Source organism: Dendrobates tinctorius, unplaced genomic scaffold (assembly GCF_039654945.1).
Source record: "Dendrobates tinctorius isolate UK_male_01 unplaced genomic scaffold, ASM3965494v1 ptg000326l, whole genome shotgun sequence".
Taxonomy (NCBI): domain Eukaryota; kingdom Metazoa; phylum Chordata; class Amphibia; order Anura; family Dendrobatidae; genus Dendrobates; species Dendrobates tinctorius.
In genome coordinates this window covers 822625-843139 of record NW_027361993.1, presented here as the reverse complement: position 1 = coordinate 843139, position 20515 = coordinate 822625, and the positions used below count along the sequence as shown (strand labels likewise).

General features: G+C 39.9%; 1 protein-coding gene across 2 annotated transcripts in view; it reads left to right on the top strand.

Moving 5' to 3' along the window:
* Positions 1-20084, top strand: part of MMEL1 (membrane metalloendopeptidase like 1) — a 742661-nt gene extending 722577 nt beyond the window's left edge. For both annotated transcript variants that reach the window (XM_073561692.1, XM_073561691.1), the window contains exons 20-23: positions 3445-3510; positions 4021-4116; positions 11016-11092; positions 18564-20084. In XM_073561692.1, the coding sequence (XP_073417793.1) occupies positions 3445-3510; positions 4021-4116; positions 11016-11092; positions 18564-18663 (339 nt within the window). In that variant the 3' untranslated portion in view covers positions 18664-20084. The remainder of the gene's footprint in view (positions 1-3444; positions 3511-4020; positions 4117-11015; positions 11093-18563) is intronic.
* Positions 20085-20515: the final 431 nt, after the last annotated feature.

Sequence of the window (20515 nt, the reverse complement as noted above, 5' to 3'; positions counted from 1 at the left end):
TGTAGCATGTAGTATGTATGTAGTATGTATGTAGCATGCATGTAGCATGCAGTATGTATGTAGCATGCATGTAGTATATATGTAGTATGTATGTAGCATGCATGTAGTATATATGTAGTATGTATGTAGCATGTATGTAGTATGTATGTGGTATGTATGTAGCATGTAGTATGTATGTAGCATGCATGTAGTATATATGTAGTATGTATGTAGCATGTAGTATGTATGTAGTATGTATGTAGTATGTATGTGGTATGTATGTAGCATGTAGTATGTATGTAGCATGCATGTAGTATGTATGTAGTATGCATGTAGTATGCATGTAGTATGTATGTAGCATGTATGTGGTATGTATGTGGTATGTATGTAGCATGTAGTATGTATGTAGCATGCATGTAGTATATATGTAGTATGTATGTAGCATGTAGTATGTATGTAGTATGTATGTGGTATGTATGTAGCATGTAGTATGTATGTAGCATGCATGTAGTATGTATGTAGTATGTATGTAGTATATATGTAGTATGTATGTAGCATGTATGTGGTATGTATGTAGCATGTAGTATGTATGTAGCATGTAGTATGTATGTAGCATGCATGTAGTATATATGTAGTATGTATGTAGTATGTATGTGGTATGTATGTAGCATGTAGTATGTATGTAGCATGCATGTAGTATGTATGTAGCATGCATGTAGTATGTATGTAGTATGCATGTAGTATGCATGTAGTATGTATGTAGTATGTATGTATGTAGTATATATGTAGTATGTATGTAGCATGTATGTGGTATGTATGTAGCATGTAGTATGTATGTAGCATGCATGTAGTATATATGTAGTATGTAGTATGTATGTGGTATGTATGTAGCATGTAGTATGTATGTAGCATGCATGTAGTATGTATGTAGCATGCATGTAGTATGTATGTAGCATGCATGTATGTATGTAGCATGCATGTAGCATGCATGTAGTATGTATGTAGTATGTATGTAGTATGTATGTAGCATGCAGCATGTATGTAGCATGTATGTAGCATGTATGTAGCATGTATGTAGTATGTATGTAGTATATATGTAGTATGTATGTAGCATGTAGTATGTATGTAGCATGTAGTATGTATGTAGTATTTTTTTTTTTTAACATTTAACACATTAGCCGGATGATGGGACTACTACTGTCCCATCATTGGCTAATGTGTCAATCACTGTCATGGTAGCAGGCATCGCCAGATGGGACTTGTAGTCCCATCGGACGATGCTTGCACAGACCCCCGGACATCAGCACAGCCCCCAGGCAGGCCGGCACAGCCCCCCGGCAGGCCGGTACAGACCCCCACAGGGTGCACAGACCACCGGCAGGCCGGCACAGCCCCCCGGCAGGCCGGTACAGACCCCCACAGGGTGCACAGACCACCGGCAGGCCGGCACAGCCCCCCGGCAGGCCGGTACAGACCCCCACAGGGTGCACAGACCACCGGCAGGCCGGCACAGCCCCCCGGCAGGCCGGTACAGACCCCGGGCAGTCCACACAGCCCCCCGGCAGGCCGGCACAGCCCCCCGGCAGGCCGGCAGAGACCCCCGGAAGGCCCGAAATGACGGCGCATCATGATGCGCACACACCGCGCATCATGATGACGTCAGGCTGTCAATCAACTGAACTTCCGATTCCGATGCCGAATTCCGATATTGAAAAAATATCGGAAGTCGGTATCGGAATTCCGATACAGCAAGTATCGGCCGATACCCGATACTTGCGGTATCGGAATGCTCAACACTAGCGCTATGTGACAGGCTCGATGGCACAGCTGTGACAAAAGTGACTAGAGGATAAGGGAGATTTTGAATTTCTGCACACACTTGTGGACAGTGGACACTTTTGGATTGTGTGAGGCCCACTGATATCTGAGCGCTATGTGACAGGCTCGATGGCACAGCTGTGACAAAAGTGACTAGAGGATAAGGGAGATTTTGAATTTCTGCACACACTTGTGGACAGTGGACACTTTTGGATTGTATGAGGCCCACTGATATCTGAGCGCTATGTGACAGGCTCGATGGCACAGCTGTGACAAAAGTGACTAGAGGATAAGGGAGATTTTGAATCTCTGCACACACTTTTGGACACTGGACACTTTTGGATTGTGTGAGGCCCAATGAATATCTGAGCGCTATGTGACAGGCTCGATGGCACAGCTGTGACAAAAGTGACTAGAGGATAAGGGAGATTGGATTGCTTTTAAAAAAGCAGTTTGCGGAGCAGTGGGTAAACAGCAATGCCAGCCTGTCAGGAAGCCTTAAAAGGCAGCCCAACAACCAACACCACTGATATACCACTATATAGCCTCCCCTTGCACTGCACACACAGTGACTGGTGTGTTGTGCAGGCCAAATTGCTAGCAGCAGAAGCAGTTTTTTTTTCTTCTCAGCAGGCCAAAAAAAAAAAATTGGGATTGCTTTTAAAAAAGCAGTTTGCGGAGCAGTGGGTAAACAGCAATGCCAGCCTGTCAGGAAGCCTTAAAAGGCAGCCCGACAACCAACACCACTGATACACCACTATATAGCCTCCCCTTGCACTGCACACACAGTGACTGGTGTGTTGTGCAGGCCAAATCGCTAGCAGCAGAAGCAGTTTTTTTGTCTTCTTCCCTGCCTAACGCTCTCCCTACAGAATCAGCAGCAACCTCTCCCTATACTAAGATCGGCAGAAGTAAGATGGCGGTCGGCGTGCACGCCCTTTTATACCCCCTGTGACGCCCACCAAAGCAAGCCAATCACTTGCATGCCCTTCTGAAAGATGGTGGTGACCCGTGCCTATGTCATCACGTTGCCCACAGTGTCCGTGGATCCTGATTGGCTGAAAAAGAGCGCAAAACAAACTTTTGAAACGCGACTTTGGCGCGTAAGTCGCCGACCTCGTGGCCGACCTCATCCTAGGGTCGGGTTTCGTTTCATGAAACCCGACTTTGCCAAAAGTCGGCGACTTTTGAATTTTTTCGACCCGTTTCGCTCAACTCTAATGGTAATCTACTTGGAAACTAAAAAGATTAACAGATAATATATACTGGAAGTTTAAATATTATCATTCACATATAGTGTACCACACCAGACCATAATACATGTAATAAAAGGGAAAAACTAAGGAAAGATGACGGGGAAACGAGGCAAAGATTAAATGGGTCAAATTTTAAATAAAGTACAATTTTAATCACACTTCTTTAAAAAAATAATATATTTGTGTAATTTATTCCTTAGTTTCATATTTGACTAATTCAAACCAACAAAACCAAGAGTTGGGTAATGAAAGGGAGAGTCTTTGTTTTGCCCGTTTACTGATCCGTTGACCAGAAACCTTTTATTAGAGCATCCATATAACGTGTGATTTTAGAACCAAGACAAGTCTTTGTAGAAGACAATATATAAATTCATGATTTCTCATTTTTTAGGTAAGTGGTATCATTACCCTAGGAGAAAATATTGCAGATAATGGCGGAGTCCGACAGGCTTACAAGGTAAACTATGATGAGGTGTTTTTTTTTCTTCAACCCTGTTATTGCCGGTGGAAATGGATGGAGGATTGCAAAGCTCTGACATTGAAATGTCACAATAATTCATGTTCTTCACGGTTTTTAGGAAGTGAGTCACTATTTAATGTGGTCAAATCTGCAATCTTCATGACGAGTTAGTTACAGAGTCGGCAGCTGCCAAGCTCGGTCTCTGTATACTGGTCTTTTTTATTTTTTTTTGTTTAATTTTAACAACAGTTGGTCTCCTGCAAGAGTCCTATCTCCTTTGTATATTAAGGACTTAAATATATAAAGTAGAGGTATTACTTGAAGCTCCTGGGCCCCAGTACAAAACAAAACTTAGGTCCATTGCAATCCCGAGAGTTACGGCTGTAAATATTACTCTAAATACAAGACAACTACTCTCCAAAAGCATGTCTTACTGATGGTTTGGTCACAGTCTTGCGATTTTATGATAATGGTGTAGATGACTACATCTTCATGGTTGACTTATAGGCATATCTGAAATGGGTGGAGAGACATGGCAAAGAGCCCAGGCTCCCCGGACTGGACCTGACGCACAAGCAGCTCTTTTTCCTGAACTTTGCACAGGTGATCTTTACATAAACTTTTTGCAGTACTGTTAGTATAATATAGGTTATAGATATTATTATTTAGTAAAATAGTACTGTTAACGCAGTGCTGGTCAGAGAAACATTTCATATTACTAGAAAGTACTGTTAGTATAACATGGGATATTGATGCCTATTCCATATCATCGGGCAGTATTGTTACTATAATATGGATACTAGCTTGTTTTTCCATATTGCTAGGCACAAGTAGTAATCTAAAATGGGTTTCAGATACTTTTTTCCATATTATAAATGAAAGCTAAAATTTCAGATTTTGTTACTTATTTCATGTTATGCCCAGTATTGTTGGAGAAATGTAGGTAATTGTTATATATACAGTGAGGAAAATAAGTATGTGATTCACTGACGTTTTTGCAAGTTTTCCCACCTTCAAAGAGTGGAGAGGTCTGTAATTTTTATCGTAGGTACACTTCAACTGTGAGAGACAGAATCTAAAAATAAAAAACAGAAAATCACATTTTATATTTTTAAATAATTAAATTGCATGAAACAAGTGTTTGATCACCTACCAACCAACAAGAATTCTTGCTCTCACAGACCTGTTAGCTTTTATTTAAGAAGCCCTCCTACTTTGCACTCATTACCGATATTAATTGCACCTGTTTGAACTTATTTTCTGTATAAAAGACACCTGTCTACATTCTCCACCATGGCCAAGACCAAAGCATTGTCTAAGGACACCACGGACAAAATTGGGACAAAAACAGGGACAAAAGGCAAACAGCTTGGTAAGAAGGCAACAACTGTTGGCACAATTATTAAAAAAAATGTAAAAAACAGAAGATGACTATCAATCTTCCTTGGTCTGAGGCTCCATGCAAGATTTTGCCTTGTGGGGTGAGGATGATTCTGAGAAAAGTCAGGTATCAGCCCAGAACTACATGGGAGGACCTGGTCAATGACCTGAAGAGAGCTGGGACCACAGTCTCAAACATTACCACTAGTAACACACTACACTGTCATGGATTAAAATCCTGCAGGGTATGTAAGGTCCCCCTGCTCACTCCAGTACAGGATGATGCAGAGGAGGCTTGGGAGAAAGTCATGTGGTCAGACAAGACTAAAACAGAACTTTTTGGAATCAACTCCATTTGCCTGGTTTGGAAGAAGGATTAGTACAACCCCAAGTATACCTTCCCAACCATGAAGCATGGTGGGGAAAACATCATACTGTGGGGGTGCTTTTCTGCAAAGATGACAGGACGAATGCAACATATTGAAGGGAGGATGAATGGGGTCTAATATTGTGCGATTTTGGCCATCAACCGCCTTCCCTCATTAAGAGCACTGAAGATGTGTTGTGGCTGGCTCCTCCAGCATATCAGTGACTCAAAACACACAGCCAGGGCAACAAAGGAGTGGCTCTGTAAGAAGCATTTAACAGTCATAGAGTGGCTGAGCCCAACTCCAAACCTGAACCCAATAGAAAATCTTTGGATGGAGCTGAAACTCAATGTTGCCCAGCGACAGCCCTGAAATCTGGAGAAAATCTGTATGGAGAAATTGGACATAATCCTTGCTGCAGTGTGTGCAAACTTGGTCAAGAACTACAGAAAACAGGTAATCTCTGTAATTGCAAACAAAGGTTTCTGTACCAAATATTGCTCTGTTTTTCTATTGTATCAAATACTTTTTTCATGCAATAAAATACACATTGATTATGTAAAAATAATACAATCTGATTTTCTGGATTTTATTTTAAGATTCTGTCTCTCAAAGTTGAAGTGTACCTAAGATAAAAATTACAGACCTATCCATTCTTTTGTAGGTGAGAAAAGTTGCAAAATTGGCATTGTATCAGATACTTATTTTTCCCGCTGAATATTGTAGACAAGCAGCTGACAGAATCCTGGATAGAAGGTTCTGAGAAGGTTAATAGGAAAAATATATGGGTCCAGATTAGTTAAGAATGATGAGATGAGCGAAATTAGTTATTCCTTACCTCCAATCCAGGAGGTGCAGCTGGTTTTAAAGGGCAGCTGAGTTGTTTATTTCTTGTCTGGGACTATAGGTCTAAATACCTCTGGTATTTGCGTCTGGGTATGCAAGGTGAAGGACCTGTGTAAGTTGCTTAGACTCTGCAAGAGGCCAAGTATTGAGCATCTGAACCGCTCTTTCTAATACTGCTGTATGGACTCTGGACTCTTTGTTTTATTATTACTTTCTGCTGAAAGTTTATGGAGTTAATAAATCATCATGTTGGACTAGAAACTGCATGCTTGTGTGAGCTCTACCAATGGGCAGAATCCGTAAATATAAATATACAGTTGTCCTCAAAAGGCCAAGTCGACCTGTCATTGGCTTCAGCAGAACAAAGTGAAGGTTCTGGAGTGGCTATCTCAGTTTCCTGACCTCAATATCATTGAGCCATTCTAGGGAGATCTCAAGTGTGCAGTTCATGCTAGACAGCCCAGGAATTTACAGGAACTGGAGCCTTTTTGCAAGAGGAGTGGGCAGCTTTACCATCTGAGAAAATAAAGAACCTCATCCACAACTACCACAAAAGACTTCAAGCTGTCATTGATTTCAAAGGGGGCAATACCCAGTATTAAGAAATTGGTTATGTGAACTTTTGATCATGGCCATATGGATGTTTTGGGTGTCATTAGGATTTGAAAAAGAGAAAACACAGTAGTTTAACAATAAATTGCTTCACACAACCACTAACCATGAGTGGAGAAAAAGTTTTGGTGTCATCATTCATATTCTCTGAAAAGAGGCCAAGAAAACAAAAATTCTGCCGGGGTATGTAAACTTTCGGGCACAACTATATATATTATACACTCACTGGCCACTTTATTAGGTACACCATGCTAGTAACGGGTTGGACCCCCTTTTGCCTTCAGAACTGCCTCAATTCTTCGTGGCAGAGATTCAACAAGGTGCTGGAAGCATTCCTCAGAGATTTTGGACCATATTGACATGATGGCATCACACAGTTGGCGCAGATTTGTCGGCTGCACATCCCTGATGCGAATCTCCCATTCCACCACATCCCAAAGATGCTCTATTGGATTGAGATCTGGTGACTGAGGAGGCCATTTGAGTACAGTGAACTCATTGTCATGTTCAAGAAACCAATCTGAGATGATTTGAGCTTTATGACATGGCGCATTATCCTGCTGAAAGTAGCCATCAGATGCCTGTTCTTAGCTGAGAGGAGTGGTACCCAGTGTGGTCTTCTGCTGCTGTAGCCCATCTGCCTCAAAGTTCGACGCACTGTGCGTTCAGAGATGCTCTTCTGCCTACCTTGGTTGTAACGGGTGGCAATTTGAGTCACTGTTGCCTTTCTATCAGCTCGAACCAGTATGCCCATTCTCCTCTGACCTCTGGCATCAACAAGGCATTTCCGGCCACAGAACTGCCGCTCACTGGATTTTTTTTCTTTTTCGGACCATTCTCTGTAAACCCTAGAGATGGTTGTGCGTGAAAATCCCAGTAGATCAGCAGTTTCTGAAATACTCAGACCAGCCCTTCTGGCACCAACAATCTTGCCACGTTCAAAGGCACTCAAATCACCTTTCTTCCCCATACTGATGCTCGGTTTGAACTGCAGGAGATTGTCTTGACCATGTCTACATGCCTAAATGCACTGAGTTGCCGCCATGTGATTGGCTGATTAGAAATTAAGTCTTAACACACAGTTGGACAGGTGTACCTAATAAAGTGGCCAGTGAGTGTATATATATATATATATATATATACATATACATATACACACACACACAAACTGTATATATGTACATTATATAAATGTTTTACAAGTGCTTCTCACAAAATTAGAATTTCATCAAGAAGTTAATTTCAGTTCTTCAATGCAAAGTGTTTATTTCTGTTAATGTTGATGATTATGGCTTACAGCCAATGGAAACTCGAAAGTCACTATCTCAGTAAATTAGAATAATTAACAAAAACACCTGCAAAGGCTTCCTAAGCATTTATAAACAAACATCCCTTAGTCAATTAAGGAATGCTCCACAATTATGAGGAAGACAAATGACATGACAGATGTCCTGAAAGCAGTCATTGACACACTCTACAAGAAGAGTAAGCCACAAAAGGTCATTGCCAAAGAAGTTGGCTGTTCATAGAGTGCTGTATCCAACCATATTAATGGAAAGTTGAGTGAAAGGAAAAAGTGTGGTGGAAAAAGGTACACAAGCAACTGTGTTAACTGCAGCCTTGAAAGGATTGTTAAGAAAAGGTCATTAAAAATTGAGGGGGGGGATTTACAAGGAGTGTACTGCTGCTGGAGTCATTGCTTCAAGAGCCAACACACACAGACTTATCCAGGACATGGGCAACAAGTGTCGCATTCCTTGTGTCAAGCCACTCATGACCAATAGACAACGCCAGTAGCGTCTTACCTGGGCCAAAGAGAAAAAGAACTGGACTGTTGCTAAGTAGACCAAGGCGTTGCTTACAGATTAAAGTAAATTTTGCATTTAATTTGGAAATCAAGGTCCCAGAGCCTGGAGGAAGAGTGGAGAGACCAAAATCCAAGCTGCTTGAGGTCTAGTGTAAAGTTTCTACAATCAGTGATGGTTTGGGGAGCCATGTCATCTGCTGGTGTAGGTCCACTTTGTTTTATCAAGACCAAAGTCAGCGCAGCCATCTACCAGGAAATTTTATAGCACTTCATGCTCTGCCGACAAGCATTTTGGAGATGGAAATTTTATTCTCCAGCAAGACTTTGCACCTGTCCACACTGCCAAAAGTACCAATACCTGGTTTAAAAAGAACAGTATCAGCGAGCTTGATTGTCAAGCAAACTCTCCTGACCTTAACCCCATAGAGAATCTATGGGGAATTGTCAAAAGGAAGATGAGAGACACCAGACCCAACAATGCATACAAGCTGAAGACTGCCATCAAAGCAACCTGGGCTTCCATAACACCTCAGCAGTGCCACAGGCTGATAGCCTCCATGCCATGCTGCATTGATGCAGTAATTGATGCAAAAGGAGCCCCGACCAAGTACTGAGTGCATTTACTGAACATACAGTAGGCCAACATTTTGGATTTTAAAATAATTTTTCAAGCTGGTGTTATAAAGTATTCTAGTTTTCTGAGATAATGACTTTTGGGTTTTCATTGGCTGTAAGCCACAATCAACATTAACAGAAATAAACACTTGAAATAGATCACTCTGTTTGTAATGGCTCTATATTTCACTTTTTGTATTGAAGAACTGAAATAAATAAAATGTTTGATTATATTCTAATTTTGTGAGAAGCACCTGTATATTACTAGACTGCACTATTAATCTACTATTGCTTATACATTTTTTTCAATATCACTAAGGCAATACTTCTGCTATAATATGGGTTAATGGGTTATAAACACATAATATTACAATGTAGTACCATAGGTATAGTATGGGGTATTGTGGTATTGTATATCTTATTCCATATTACTGGGCAGTACTGTTGGTATAATATAGGGTTTTGTTACTTGTAGATTCCTGGCCAAAACTTTTGGCATGCTTGAAATTGCGCCAGAAAATGAAGTATGTCTTACAAAAAATTATTAGAATTAAACATGCTTGTTTGCAGATGTTTATTTCCTTCATGTGTATTAGAACAACATAAAAAAAAAAAAAAAAGGCAAACTGGGCATAATTTCACACAAAACACCAAAAATGGACCCGACAAAATTGTTGGCACCCTTAGCTTAACTATTTTACAACCTATGTTGTAACCCCCTGTTTGATGCGGGCTTCGGCCCTGAGCTCGCATGTTTTCTGATATGTGCCCCTAACAGCCACAGGTGGAATCGCATGTTAAATGCCGTTGTCAATCTCCGACAGCAGCATTTAACATGGCTGCTCCAGAAGCGCGTCATTAGACCTGTCACATGATCGCGGAGCACCGATGGGTTGGCATGGCAACCAGCATCTACAAGGGACCCCTTGTGGTTGTCATTGCCGTCCTGCTAGGCCCCAGTGGTCGGCGTTCATAGCAGATGAGCATTTCTGCTACATATTGCAGGGCTGAAGCTATGTGTAGCACAAGCGATTATAAAATCGCAGCTTCAAGACTCCTTGGAGACTATTGAAGCAAGTAAAAAGTAGAAAAAAAGTTTTTAAAAATATAAAAAAATTCAAATTCTAAAAGTTCAAATCACCCTACATTCAACATAAAACAATGAAAACAAAATAAAAAATACACATTTGATATTGTGGCGTTCAGAAACACCCGTTATATCAAAATATAAAAATAATTAATCCAAATCGGTAAAAGGTGTAACAAGAAAAAAAATCATAACGCCAGAATTACGTTTTTTTGGTCGCCACAACATTGCAATAAAATGCAATATCAGGTGATCAAAACACTGTATCTACCCCAAAATTGTATGAATAACAAGAACGAACATCAAATACTTAAAGTAAAAGTTGTTTATCTACAATTTGGAAAGGTGCCAACAATTTTGTCAGTACCATTTTTGGGGTTTTGCGTGAAATGATGTCCAATTTAACTTTTTTCAGTTTTTTTTGTGGGGATCCAATACACACAAAGGAAGTGAACGTGTATATCAAAACATTTGTAATTGCAATAATTTTGTGGGAAAAACACTTCATTTTCTGGAACATTTTCAAGTGTGCCAACACTTTCGGCCATGATTGTATTATTTGGAAATATTGTTGGCATAATATGGGGTATTGTTACTTATTCCATATTACTAGGCAGTACTTTTTTATAATATGGAGCATAGCTACTTAATTTATATTAATTGGCAGTATTTTGGGCATTTGGGTTTTAATATTTATTCCACATTACTTGGTAGTGTAGTAATTTAGTAACTGTACTGTAGTAATGGGATAGAACTTGGCATCCTGTAAAATGTCTTGTACATACAGGTATGGTGTGGATCTTACCGACCGGAGTACGCTAGGCACTCGATAAAGACAGATGTTCACAGTCCATTTAAGTACAGGTGAGTTATTTTCTTACTATCACTGATTTTAAATTTGTTTGGTAATTGCCCATGAGTATCACAATCATCTATTTATTTCCTCCATCCTGCGATCTGTCATTTGTTTCTTTTTCCTCTTTGTTTCCTTCTATTTCTGATTTTTGTACGGTTCATTATTTTTTCCATTTTCTGGTGGTTTTTCTTTCAGCTCTCTCCTACTTTCTACTTTTTGTCTTTCTATTTTCCTTTCTTCCTCCTTTTTCTTTGCCTTATCCTCTTTCTGTTGCTTATAGTATTGCTTATTTTTCTTCTCCTTTTATTTTTTCTTCTTTGTTTCCATTTAACCACATTCTGACATCTGACGTACTATCCCGTCCACGTTACCCGGGCCCGTATGACCGTGGACGGGATAGTACGTCAAGCCCTTTAATGCGATACCGTGTCGCGGTGATCGCATTAAAATTCCAACACCATCTTACCTTAGGGAAGTTGGTGTCATCATCCTGGGCTCCGATCCCACCCCCCCGGCATCCAGAGCGCTGCGATTGGCTGTTCAATACTGAACAGCCAATCACAGCCTTTCTCATTGTTTCAGCCAATCAGATTGACTGAAACAATGATGTCCCAGGATAGGATCGGAGTACCGATGTACTCGATCCTAGGCCGGTGCCTGGCACTGCCAGGCACCGGCTAAAAGTCCCAGGATTGGAGCGATCGCCGATCGAATCGATTGCACCAATCGCAGGGCACAGCGGTGGTATAAGTCATCGCAGGTCCTTCGCGCAAAGCATTACTGGAAGATGCCGGGAGCATGGTGAAAGGCCTGGAGCGTGAAAGGCGGGAAGGAGATCAGGGGCCGTCGGAAGGTGAGAATAACAATATTTTTTTTATTATTTTTTTACATCCTATCTTTTACTACTGATGCTGCATAGGCAGCCTCAATAATAAAAAGTTGGTCACACTTGTCAAACACTATGCTTGACGAGTGTGACCAACCAGTCAATCATTTTTCCAAGCGATGCTACAGATCGCTTGGGAAACGCTAGCATTCTGCAAGCTAATTACGTTAGCAAAACACTAGTTTTTTGCGGGAATTACAAATGCAGATTTCTCATGCATTTCCCATGGCATAGAATTGCGGAATTCCTACAGAAAAAAACAAAAGAAAATTTTGTTTCCAAAACTGTAAAGTAGACATGTGGGAAATGTTATTTAGTATTTATTTGTGTGACATATTGTGTGACACATTTCTCTGTTTTAAGGTCATAACAATTCAAAGTTTGAAAATTTTCGCCATATTTCTGTTTTTTTCATAAACACAAGTTATATCTAAGAAATTTTACTACTAAATTGAAGTACAATATGTCACGAGAAAACTTTCTCAGAATCGCCAAGATCCGTTGAAGCGTTCCAGAGTTATTACCTTATAAAGGGATAGTGGTCAGAATTATAAAAATTGGCACGGTTATTAATGTGCAAACCACCCTTGGGGTTAAAGGGGTTAATCTTATTTGTATTCTCCATACAGTCTACTCTTTATCTTTTATCACCTAGTTTGATTTTGTCTTGTGTATGTATTTTTATGTCTGCATTAAATATTATTATTCAGGTTATTCTTCTTTTCCTTCTCTTCCTTCGTGTTCCTCTTCTTTTCTTTCATTACTTCTTCTACCCCCTAATTGTTGCTCTTTCTTGAATCTCTTTTCCACTGTTTTTGTTTTTCTCTTGCTTCTATTCCCTCCCCTCCACTTTTTCTTTACTTTACTTACACATTTTCTTATATTGTTTGTCTACTTCTATCCCCTCTTTACTGTTACTCTCTTTCTTCACCATTTTATTCTATAATCCCATTTCAATGATTCTTTGTTTAGCATCTCTATATATTCTTCTTTCTTTACCTCTCCATTTTTTTCCTATTCTTTAGCCTCTGTTTTTTACATCTCACCTTTTCTTTTTTATATTTGATGAGTAGGCTTAAATAATGAACTTTTACTTCCATTACAACCACATTCCCTCTTGTTGGCTCTAATAGCAACATCTTCAGAAGTGAGTCAATAAAATGTATTAACCCCTTTCTGCCATTAGACGTACTATCCCGTCCATGTGCCCTGGGACTTAAATCCCAAGGACGGGATAGTACGTCTAATGCGATCAGCGGCGCCCACATGGTGAAAGCCGCTGATCGCGGCCGGGTGTCAGCTGATTATCACAGCTGACACCCGGCACAATGTGTCAGGGGCAGTCACGGACCGCCCCCGACACGTTAATCCCTTGTACACCGCGATCAAACACGATCGCGGTGTCCCGGGGTTAAAGGGAAGCATCGGCAGGGAGGGGGCTCCCTCCGTGCTTCCCTGAGCCCCCCACGGCAGCGCAATGTGCAGCGCTGCTGCGGGGGACTCCTTCCCTACAGGCCCCCAAATCCAAGATGGCAACGGGGGCCTTCGGGGGCCTGTAGGGAGCTGACTTCCTCACTGCCTGCAAAGCGCAGGCATGAGGAAGTCTGCAGAACTGCCTGTGACAGATTGCTGATCTGTCACAGTGATCTGTGATGTGACAGATCAGCGATCTGTCACAAGACAATGATGTCCCACCTGGGACTATGTAATAAAGTAAAAAAAAAAAAAGTGTAAAAACAATTAAAAAAAAAATCGCTAAATAAATTAGTAAAAAAATAAAAAAATATTCCCCAATAAGTTCATTTTTTGAAAAAAAACAAACAATAAAAGTACACATATTTGGTATCGCCGCATCCGTAGCGACCCGCCCTATAAAACTGTCCCATTAGTTAACCCCTTTAGCGAACCCTTAAAAAATAAAAATAAAAAACGAAGCAAAAAATAATGATTTATTATCATACAACCGAACAAAAAGTGCAATAACGCGCGATCAAAAAGACGCATATAAATATCCATGGTGCCGCTGAAAACGTCATCTTGTCCCGCAAAAAATGAGCCGCCATACAGCATCATCCACAAAAAAATAAAAAAGTTATAGCTCGCAGAATAAAGCGATGCAAAAATAATTATTTTTTATATAAAGTTGTTTTCATTGCAAAAAAACGACAAAACACAAAAAAAACACCTAAATGAGGTATCGCTGTAACCATACTGACCCGAAGAATAAAACCGCTTAATCAATTTTACCGCACGCGGAACGGTGTAAACGCACCCCCCAAAAGAAATTCATGAAACGCTGGTTTTTGTTCATTCTGCGTCCCAAAAATCGGATTAAAAGGCGATCAAAAAATGTCACGTGCCCGAAAATGGTATCAATAAAAATGTCAACTCGTCCCACAAAGAATAAGACCTCACATGACTCGGTGGGTCAAAATACGGAAAAATTATAGCTCTCAATATGTGGTGATGCAAAAACTTATTTTACAATAAAAAGTGTCTTTTAGCGTGCGACAGCCGCCAAACATAAAAACCGCCATAAATAGTAAATCAAACCCCCCGTTATCACCCCCTTAGTTAGGGAAAAATAATAAAATAAAAAAAAGTATTTATTTCCATTTTCCCATTAGGGTTAGGGCTAGGGTTAGGGCACAGATTAGGGTTAGGGGTGTGTTGGGGTTAGGGTTGGAGTTATAATTGGGGGGTTTCCACTGTTTGGGCACATCAGGTGCTCTCCAAATGCAACATGGCGTTTGATCTCAATTCCAGGCAATTCTGCGTTGAAAAAGTCAAATGGTGCTCCTTCCCTTCCAAGCTCTGCCATGCGCCCAAACAGTGTTTTACCCCCATATATAGGGTATCAGCATACTCAGGACAAATTGCAAAACAACTTTTGGGGTCCAATTTCTCCTGTTACCCTTAGGAAAATAAAAAATTGGGGGCAAAAATATCATTTTTGTTGAAAAAAAAAGATTTTTTTATTTTCACGCCCAGGCGTTATATAAACTTCTGTGAAGCACTTGGGGGTTCAAAGTGCTCACCACACATCTAGATAAGCTCCGTGGGGGGTCTAGTTTCCAAAATGGGGTCACTTGTGGGGAATTTCAATAGTTTAGGTACATCAGGGGCTCTCCAAAAGCACATGACACCCGCAGACCAATCCATCAAAGTCTGTATTCCAAAACGTCACTACTTCCCTTCCGAGCCCCGACGTGTGCCCATACAGTAGTTTTCTCCCACATATGAGGTATCAGTGTACTCAGGACAAATTGGACAACAACTGTTGGCGTCCAATTTCTCCTGTTACCCTTGGGAAAATAAAAAAATTGGAGACTAATTGATCATGTTTGTGGAAAAAATACGATTTTTTTTATTTTCATGCCTGGGCATTATAAACTTCTGTGAAGCCCTTGGGGGTTCAAAGTGCTCACCACACATCTAGATAAGTTCCTTAGGGGGTCTAGTTTCCAAAATGGGGTCATTTGTGGGGGGTTTCCACTGTTTAGGTACATTAGGGGCTCTCCAAAGGCAACATGACACCCGCAGACCATTCCATCAAAGTCTGCATTCCAAAACGTCACTACTTCCCTTCCGAGCCCCGACGTGTGCCTATACAGTAGTTTTCTCCCACATATGGGGTGTCAGCGTACTCAGGACAAATTGGACAACAACTTCTGGGGTCCAATTTCTTCTGTTACCCTTGGGAAAATAAAAATAATGGGGACTAAAAGATGATGTTTGTTGAAAAAATACGATATTTTTATTTTCACGCCCGGTCGTTATAAACTTCTGTGAAGCACTGGGGGGTTCAAAGTGCTCACCACACATCTAGATAAGTTCCTTAGGGGGTCTAGTTTCCAAAATGGGGTCACTTGTGGGGGGGTTTCCACTGTTTAGTTACATCAGGGGCTCTCCAAAAGCAACATGACACCCTCAGACCATTCCATCAAAGTCTGCATTCCAAAACGTCACTACTTCCCTTCCGAGCCCCGACGTGTGCCCATACAGTAGTTTTCTCCCACATATGGGGTGTCAGCGTACTCAGGACAAATTGGACAACAACTATTGTGGTCCAATTTCTCCTTGTACCCTTGGGAAAATGAAAAAATTGGTGACTAAAAGATCATGTTTGTGGAAAAAATACGATTTTTGTATTTTCACGCCCGGGCGTTATAAACTTCTGTGAAGCACTGGGGGGTTCAAAGTGCTCACCACACATCTAGATAAGTTCCTTGGGGGGTCTAGTTTCCAAAATGGTGTCATTTGTGGGGGGTTTCTACTGTTTTGGTACATCAGGGGCTTTCCAAACGCGACATGGTCTCCGATCTCAATTCCAGCCAAAAACGTCAAATGGCGCTGCTTCCCTTCAGAGCTCTGCCATGCGCCCAAATAGTGGTTTACACCCACATATTGGGTATCAGCTTACTCAGGACAAATTGCACAATAACTTTTAGGGACCTGTTACCCTTGGGAAAATAAAAATTGGGGGTGAAAAGATCATTTTTGTGGAAAAAATATGATTTTTTAATTGTACCGCTGTACATTATAAACTTCTGTGAAGCCGTTGTGGGTTTAAAGTTCTCACCACATATCTAGATAAGTTCCTTGGGGGGTCTAGTTTCAAAAATGGGGTCACCTGTGGGTGGTTTCCACTGTTTAGGTGCATCAGGGGCTCTCCAAACGCGACATGGCGTCCGATCTGAATTCCAGCCAATTTTGCATTGAAAAAGTCAAACGGCGCTCCTTCCCTGCTGAGGTCTGCCATGCGCCGAAACAGTGGTTCCCCCCACATATCAGGTATCAGCGTACTCAGGACAAATTGCACAATAACTTTTGCAGTCCAATTTCTCCTGTTACCCTTGGTAAAATAAAAAAAATTGAACCTGAAGTATTTTTTTAGTGAAAAAAAGTTAAATGTTCATTTTTTTTAAATATTCAAAAAATTCCTGTGACGCACCTAAAGGGTTAATAAACTTCTTGAATGTGGTTTTGAGCACCTTAAGGGGTGCAGTTTTTAGAATGGTGTCACTTTTGGGTATTTTGAGGGGTCTCAAAGTGGCTTCAAATGTGATGTGGTCTGTAAAAATAAAATGGTGTTGCAAAAATGAGAAATCGCTGTTCAATTTTTAACCCTTATAACTTCCTAACAAAAAAAATTTTGGTTTCAAAATTCTGCTGATGTAAAGTAAGCATGTGGGAAATGTTACTTATCAAGTTTTTTATGTGCCGTATCTCTGTGATTTAAGGGCATAAAAATTCAAAGTTGGAAAATTGCGAAATTTTCAAAATTTTCGCCAAATTTCCGTTTTTTTCACAAATAAACGTAAGTTATTTGAATGAAATTTTACCACTAACATGAAGTACAATATGTCACGAGATAACAATGTCAGAATCACCGGGATCCATGGAAGCATTTCAGAGTTATTACCTCATAAAGGGACAGTGGTCAGAATTGTAAAAATTGGCCTGGTCATTAACGTGCAAACCACCCTTGGGGCTTAAGGGGTTAATTATGACAGAGTTGTCATCTCTTTTTCCCTTGAAACCATGCTTTGTATCATAAAAAATATTAAAAGAACTTCACTCAAGTACCAATTCCTCACACTTCTTTATAGCTGTACACTGGTCTCCTTTGCTTCCTCATTCTGCAGGACAGATCATTCATGACCACTGCAAACAGACAGTAATCACTCTTGCAGGCACTCAATGGCTGCAGTGGTCATGAGCTATTCCTGCTAGAAGAGAAAATAAGGAGACAAGCAGGAGACCTGAGAAGCGCTACGGCGGAGTCAAGGGGATTGATAGTGAGTACAGATGATCAGATCTGCCAAGATTCGAATTTGACAAATCACGTGAATTTATCAGGGAAATTAGATTTGCATTAAAGTTAGTCAACATGCATTTATTTTCCATATTATGTTCTGTTGGCTCTTCACAACACAGAATGTAAAAAATAAAATAATAATAGTACTCACATTACTTCTTAGCCATCCTACCACTCCTGCAGATCACCTTATGGTCCATCCATTCTTATTTTTACCTTTCTCCATTGCATGTATCTTCTTTGGCCTGTTTCACTCTATGTCGTAGCTTCCAGCATCGATTAGGCCTCTGAGACTTTTTCCATCGAGGTGCACGTTAAACATTACTATGTATGTCTCCCGTGGTTCTGATTACATCATGACGTTACATGTCTCACGTTGGCATGGAGTTCAGTGAAGTCAGTGGTCTAGTCAGTGGTGGAAATGCCAGCAAAGAGTGAAGCAGGTTGTAGATGATAAATGAGACGAGGAAAGGAAAAAAGAGGAGATGCAGAAGACCAGACAGTTGGCTGAAAGGGTGGCAGAACAGGTGAGGTATTTGCTTTTTTAACCTGTTGCTCTGACCTTTATGGCTCAGTAAAATGGTAGCAACATGGAGAGAATAAAAATATCTATATTTTGCAAAATATGAATTTTTGTAGCCTTTTAAAAGAAATCAATTCTAGGTGAATAAATCCAGTCATCTCTATTACTGAGCAACATTATTGTTTTTTATTTTTATTTTAGACCATGACTCCAAAACCATTCACACTTCTAATTATGTTGTCATTTCAGGGTGATGGGATCCTTACACAACTTTGAAGCTTTCTCTGAAGAATTTAACTGCAAGAAAGGCACCACAATGCACCCTGTAGAAAGATGCCGAGTTTGGTAGTCTCAAGTCTTAATCTTCAAAAATCAAGCTAAAAATGTCTACTGGGCTGGCTTATAAATTTTGCCAATGATGTGCCTGGTATTTCCCTCTGATTAGGTCAGAGCCATGGTGTGTGTAGCAAGTCAGGGACAAGGAAAGGTGGCAGGCATACTGGTTTAGGGTTTCTATAACACTACCGCAAGTGTAGTTTTATGCCATATGTCGCATGGAGAAAGTTATGATAGAAAAGACTGTTTTAATGGCTTGACTGTTATAAAAAAAAATTCTGCTGTCAGGTTTCAAAGACTAGTTCCAAGAAGATGTATTTTTTTCTCAAGTTATCTTGGCTTTTGATATTATGTTGTATGTCTGTGCTGCTTTCATTTCACATTTTCATAAACATTTAAAACAAAACATTCATGGGAAAGCTACAAAGGTATTTATCAACTCCCCGTGTAAGGTTGGCCACTAGAAGATGACACAATTTAAAAGTTACTTCCTAACTTTGTCATCATCTCTTCCTGTAGCCCATAGGTGGTGTGTGTGATTCTACCACTGCACAGCAGTTTTTCAAATGAATTTTCATTATTATTGCTATTTTTTTATTAGATGCAATGATAAATTATGCAGAACCCAATTGTAAAGTTTTTTTTTGAAAGGTCTGCACTTGACACGCCACAGATTAACAGCTTTGCCTGAAATGTTTTAGTCCAATTAATGGGAACGAAAATTAAAAAATGGAGTTCCCCTTGTTCTAATGCTAAAAAAGACACCAATTCTATAACTAAAAATATATTCTTCAGCGTTGACTCATGGTATACTTTTGTTGTTCAGAAATCTGGAACACAGTAATGTTATCACCAGACATTTTGTGCCCCACCAAACAATTCGGTAGTGCTCCCAAATAATACAGAAATGCCAGTTTTCACTGCAAATTACTTTTTAACTCCAGTTATTACAGAATATTAAGGGGTGTTGGCAAGTATGTTCAATGCAGATTGTGTTTAATGAAGTCAATGAACGCATAGATGACATGAGATATATATATATATATATTATATAATATATATATCTTAATAATGGCACCTGTTACCTAAAAATCTACGCAAAGCTCATTATTTTTTTACAGAAACTATTAAAATTTCAGAACTTGTCATTTTCACACATCAGATGGTTGCTTGAAAGTGATTCGTTTTAGAGAACTATAAATACAAAGGCTATGTAATTTTGTTAAAGAAAAATAAAAGTATATATATAAAATATATATAAATTTAAATCTATATAATTGTGCTACATGTTGTCTCAGGCTTTCTGTAGAAGAGAAATAATTATATAGCAATGTATGTTCTTTTCAGATTGCTATGATGTCATGTTTCGATGGTATATGGTGTCAGTTTTGTGTGTCGATAATTATTTTTGATTAAAATGACATGTTAATGGCATTCATGACCTGTCTTATTGTCAGTTTGCCTGTGGCTGTGGCCAATACAAAATGTTTCTTCTTTCATTCGGAAAGTTAAAAGGCATGGAAAAGAGGACCTGTCACCCCGTCAAAAGTTTTCAATTTTTGTTCTTATGTTATTGCTCCTACATCCTTAAGTATTCTGTTTTTTTTTGTTTGTTTTTTTCTTTATTTATTGCTAATTCATATGATTTTTACAAAGAGGGCGTGGCTCACGTGATTCTCTGGGGAATGTCTTTGTCCTGCTCTGCATCAATGCCCCGTGAGAAAAGGGTATGTAGTGTGCAGCTGATGTGCTGTGTAGTGTGACCGGCAGTAAATATTGTGCTGCTTAGTGTGATCTGCTGTAGATTCTGACATTCAATAGACTTTGTGCTATGTCATGTGATTTAAAAGTAGAATGCGATCTTT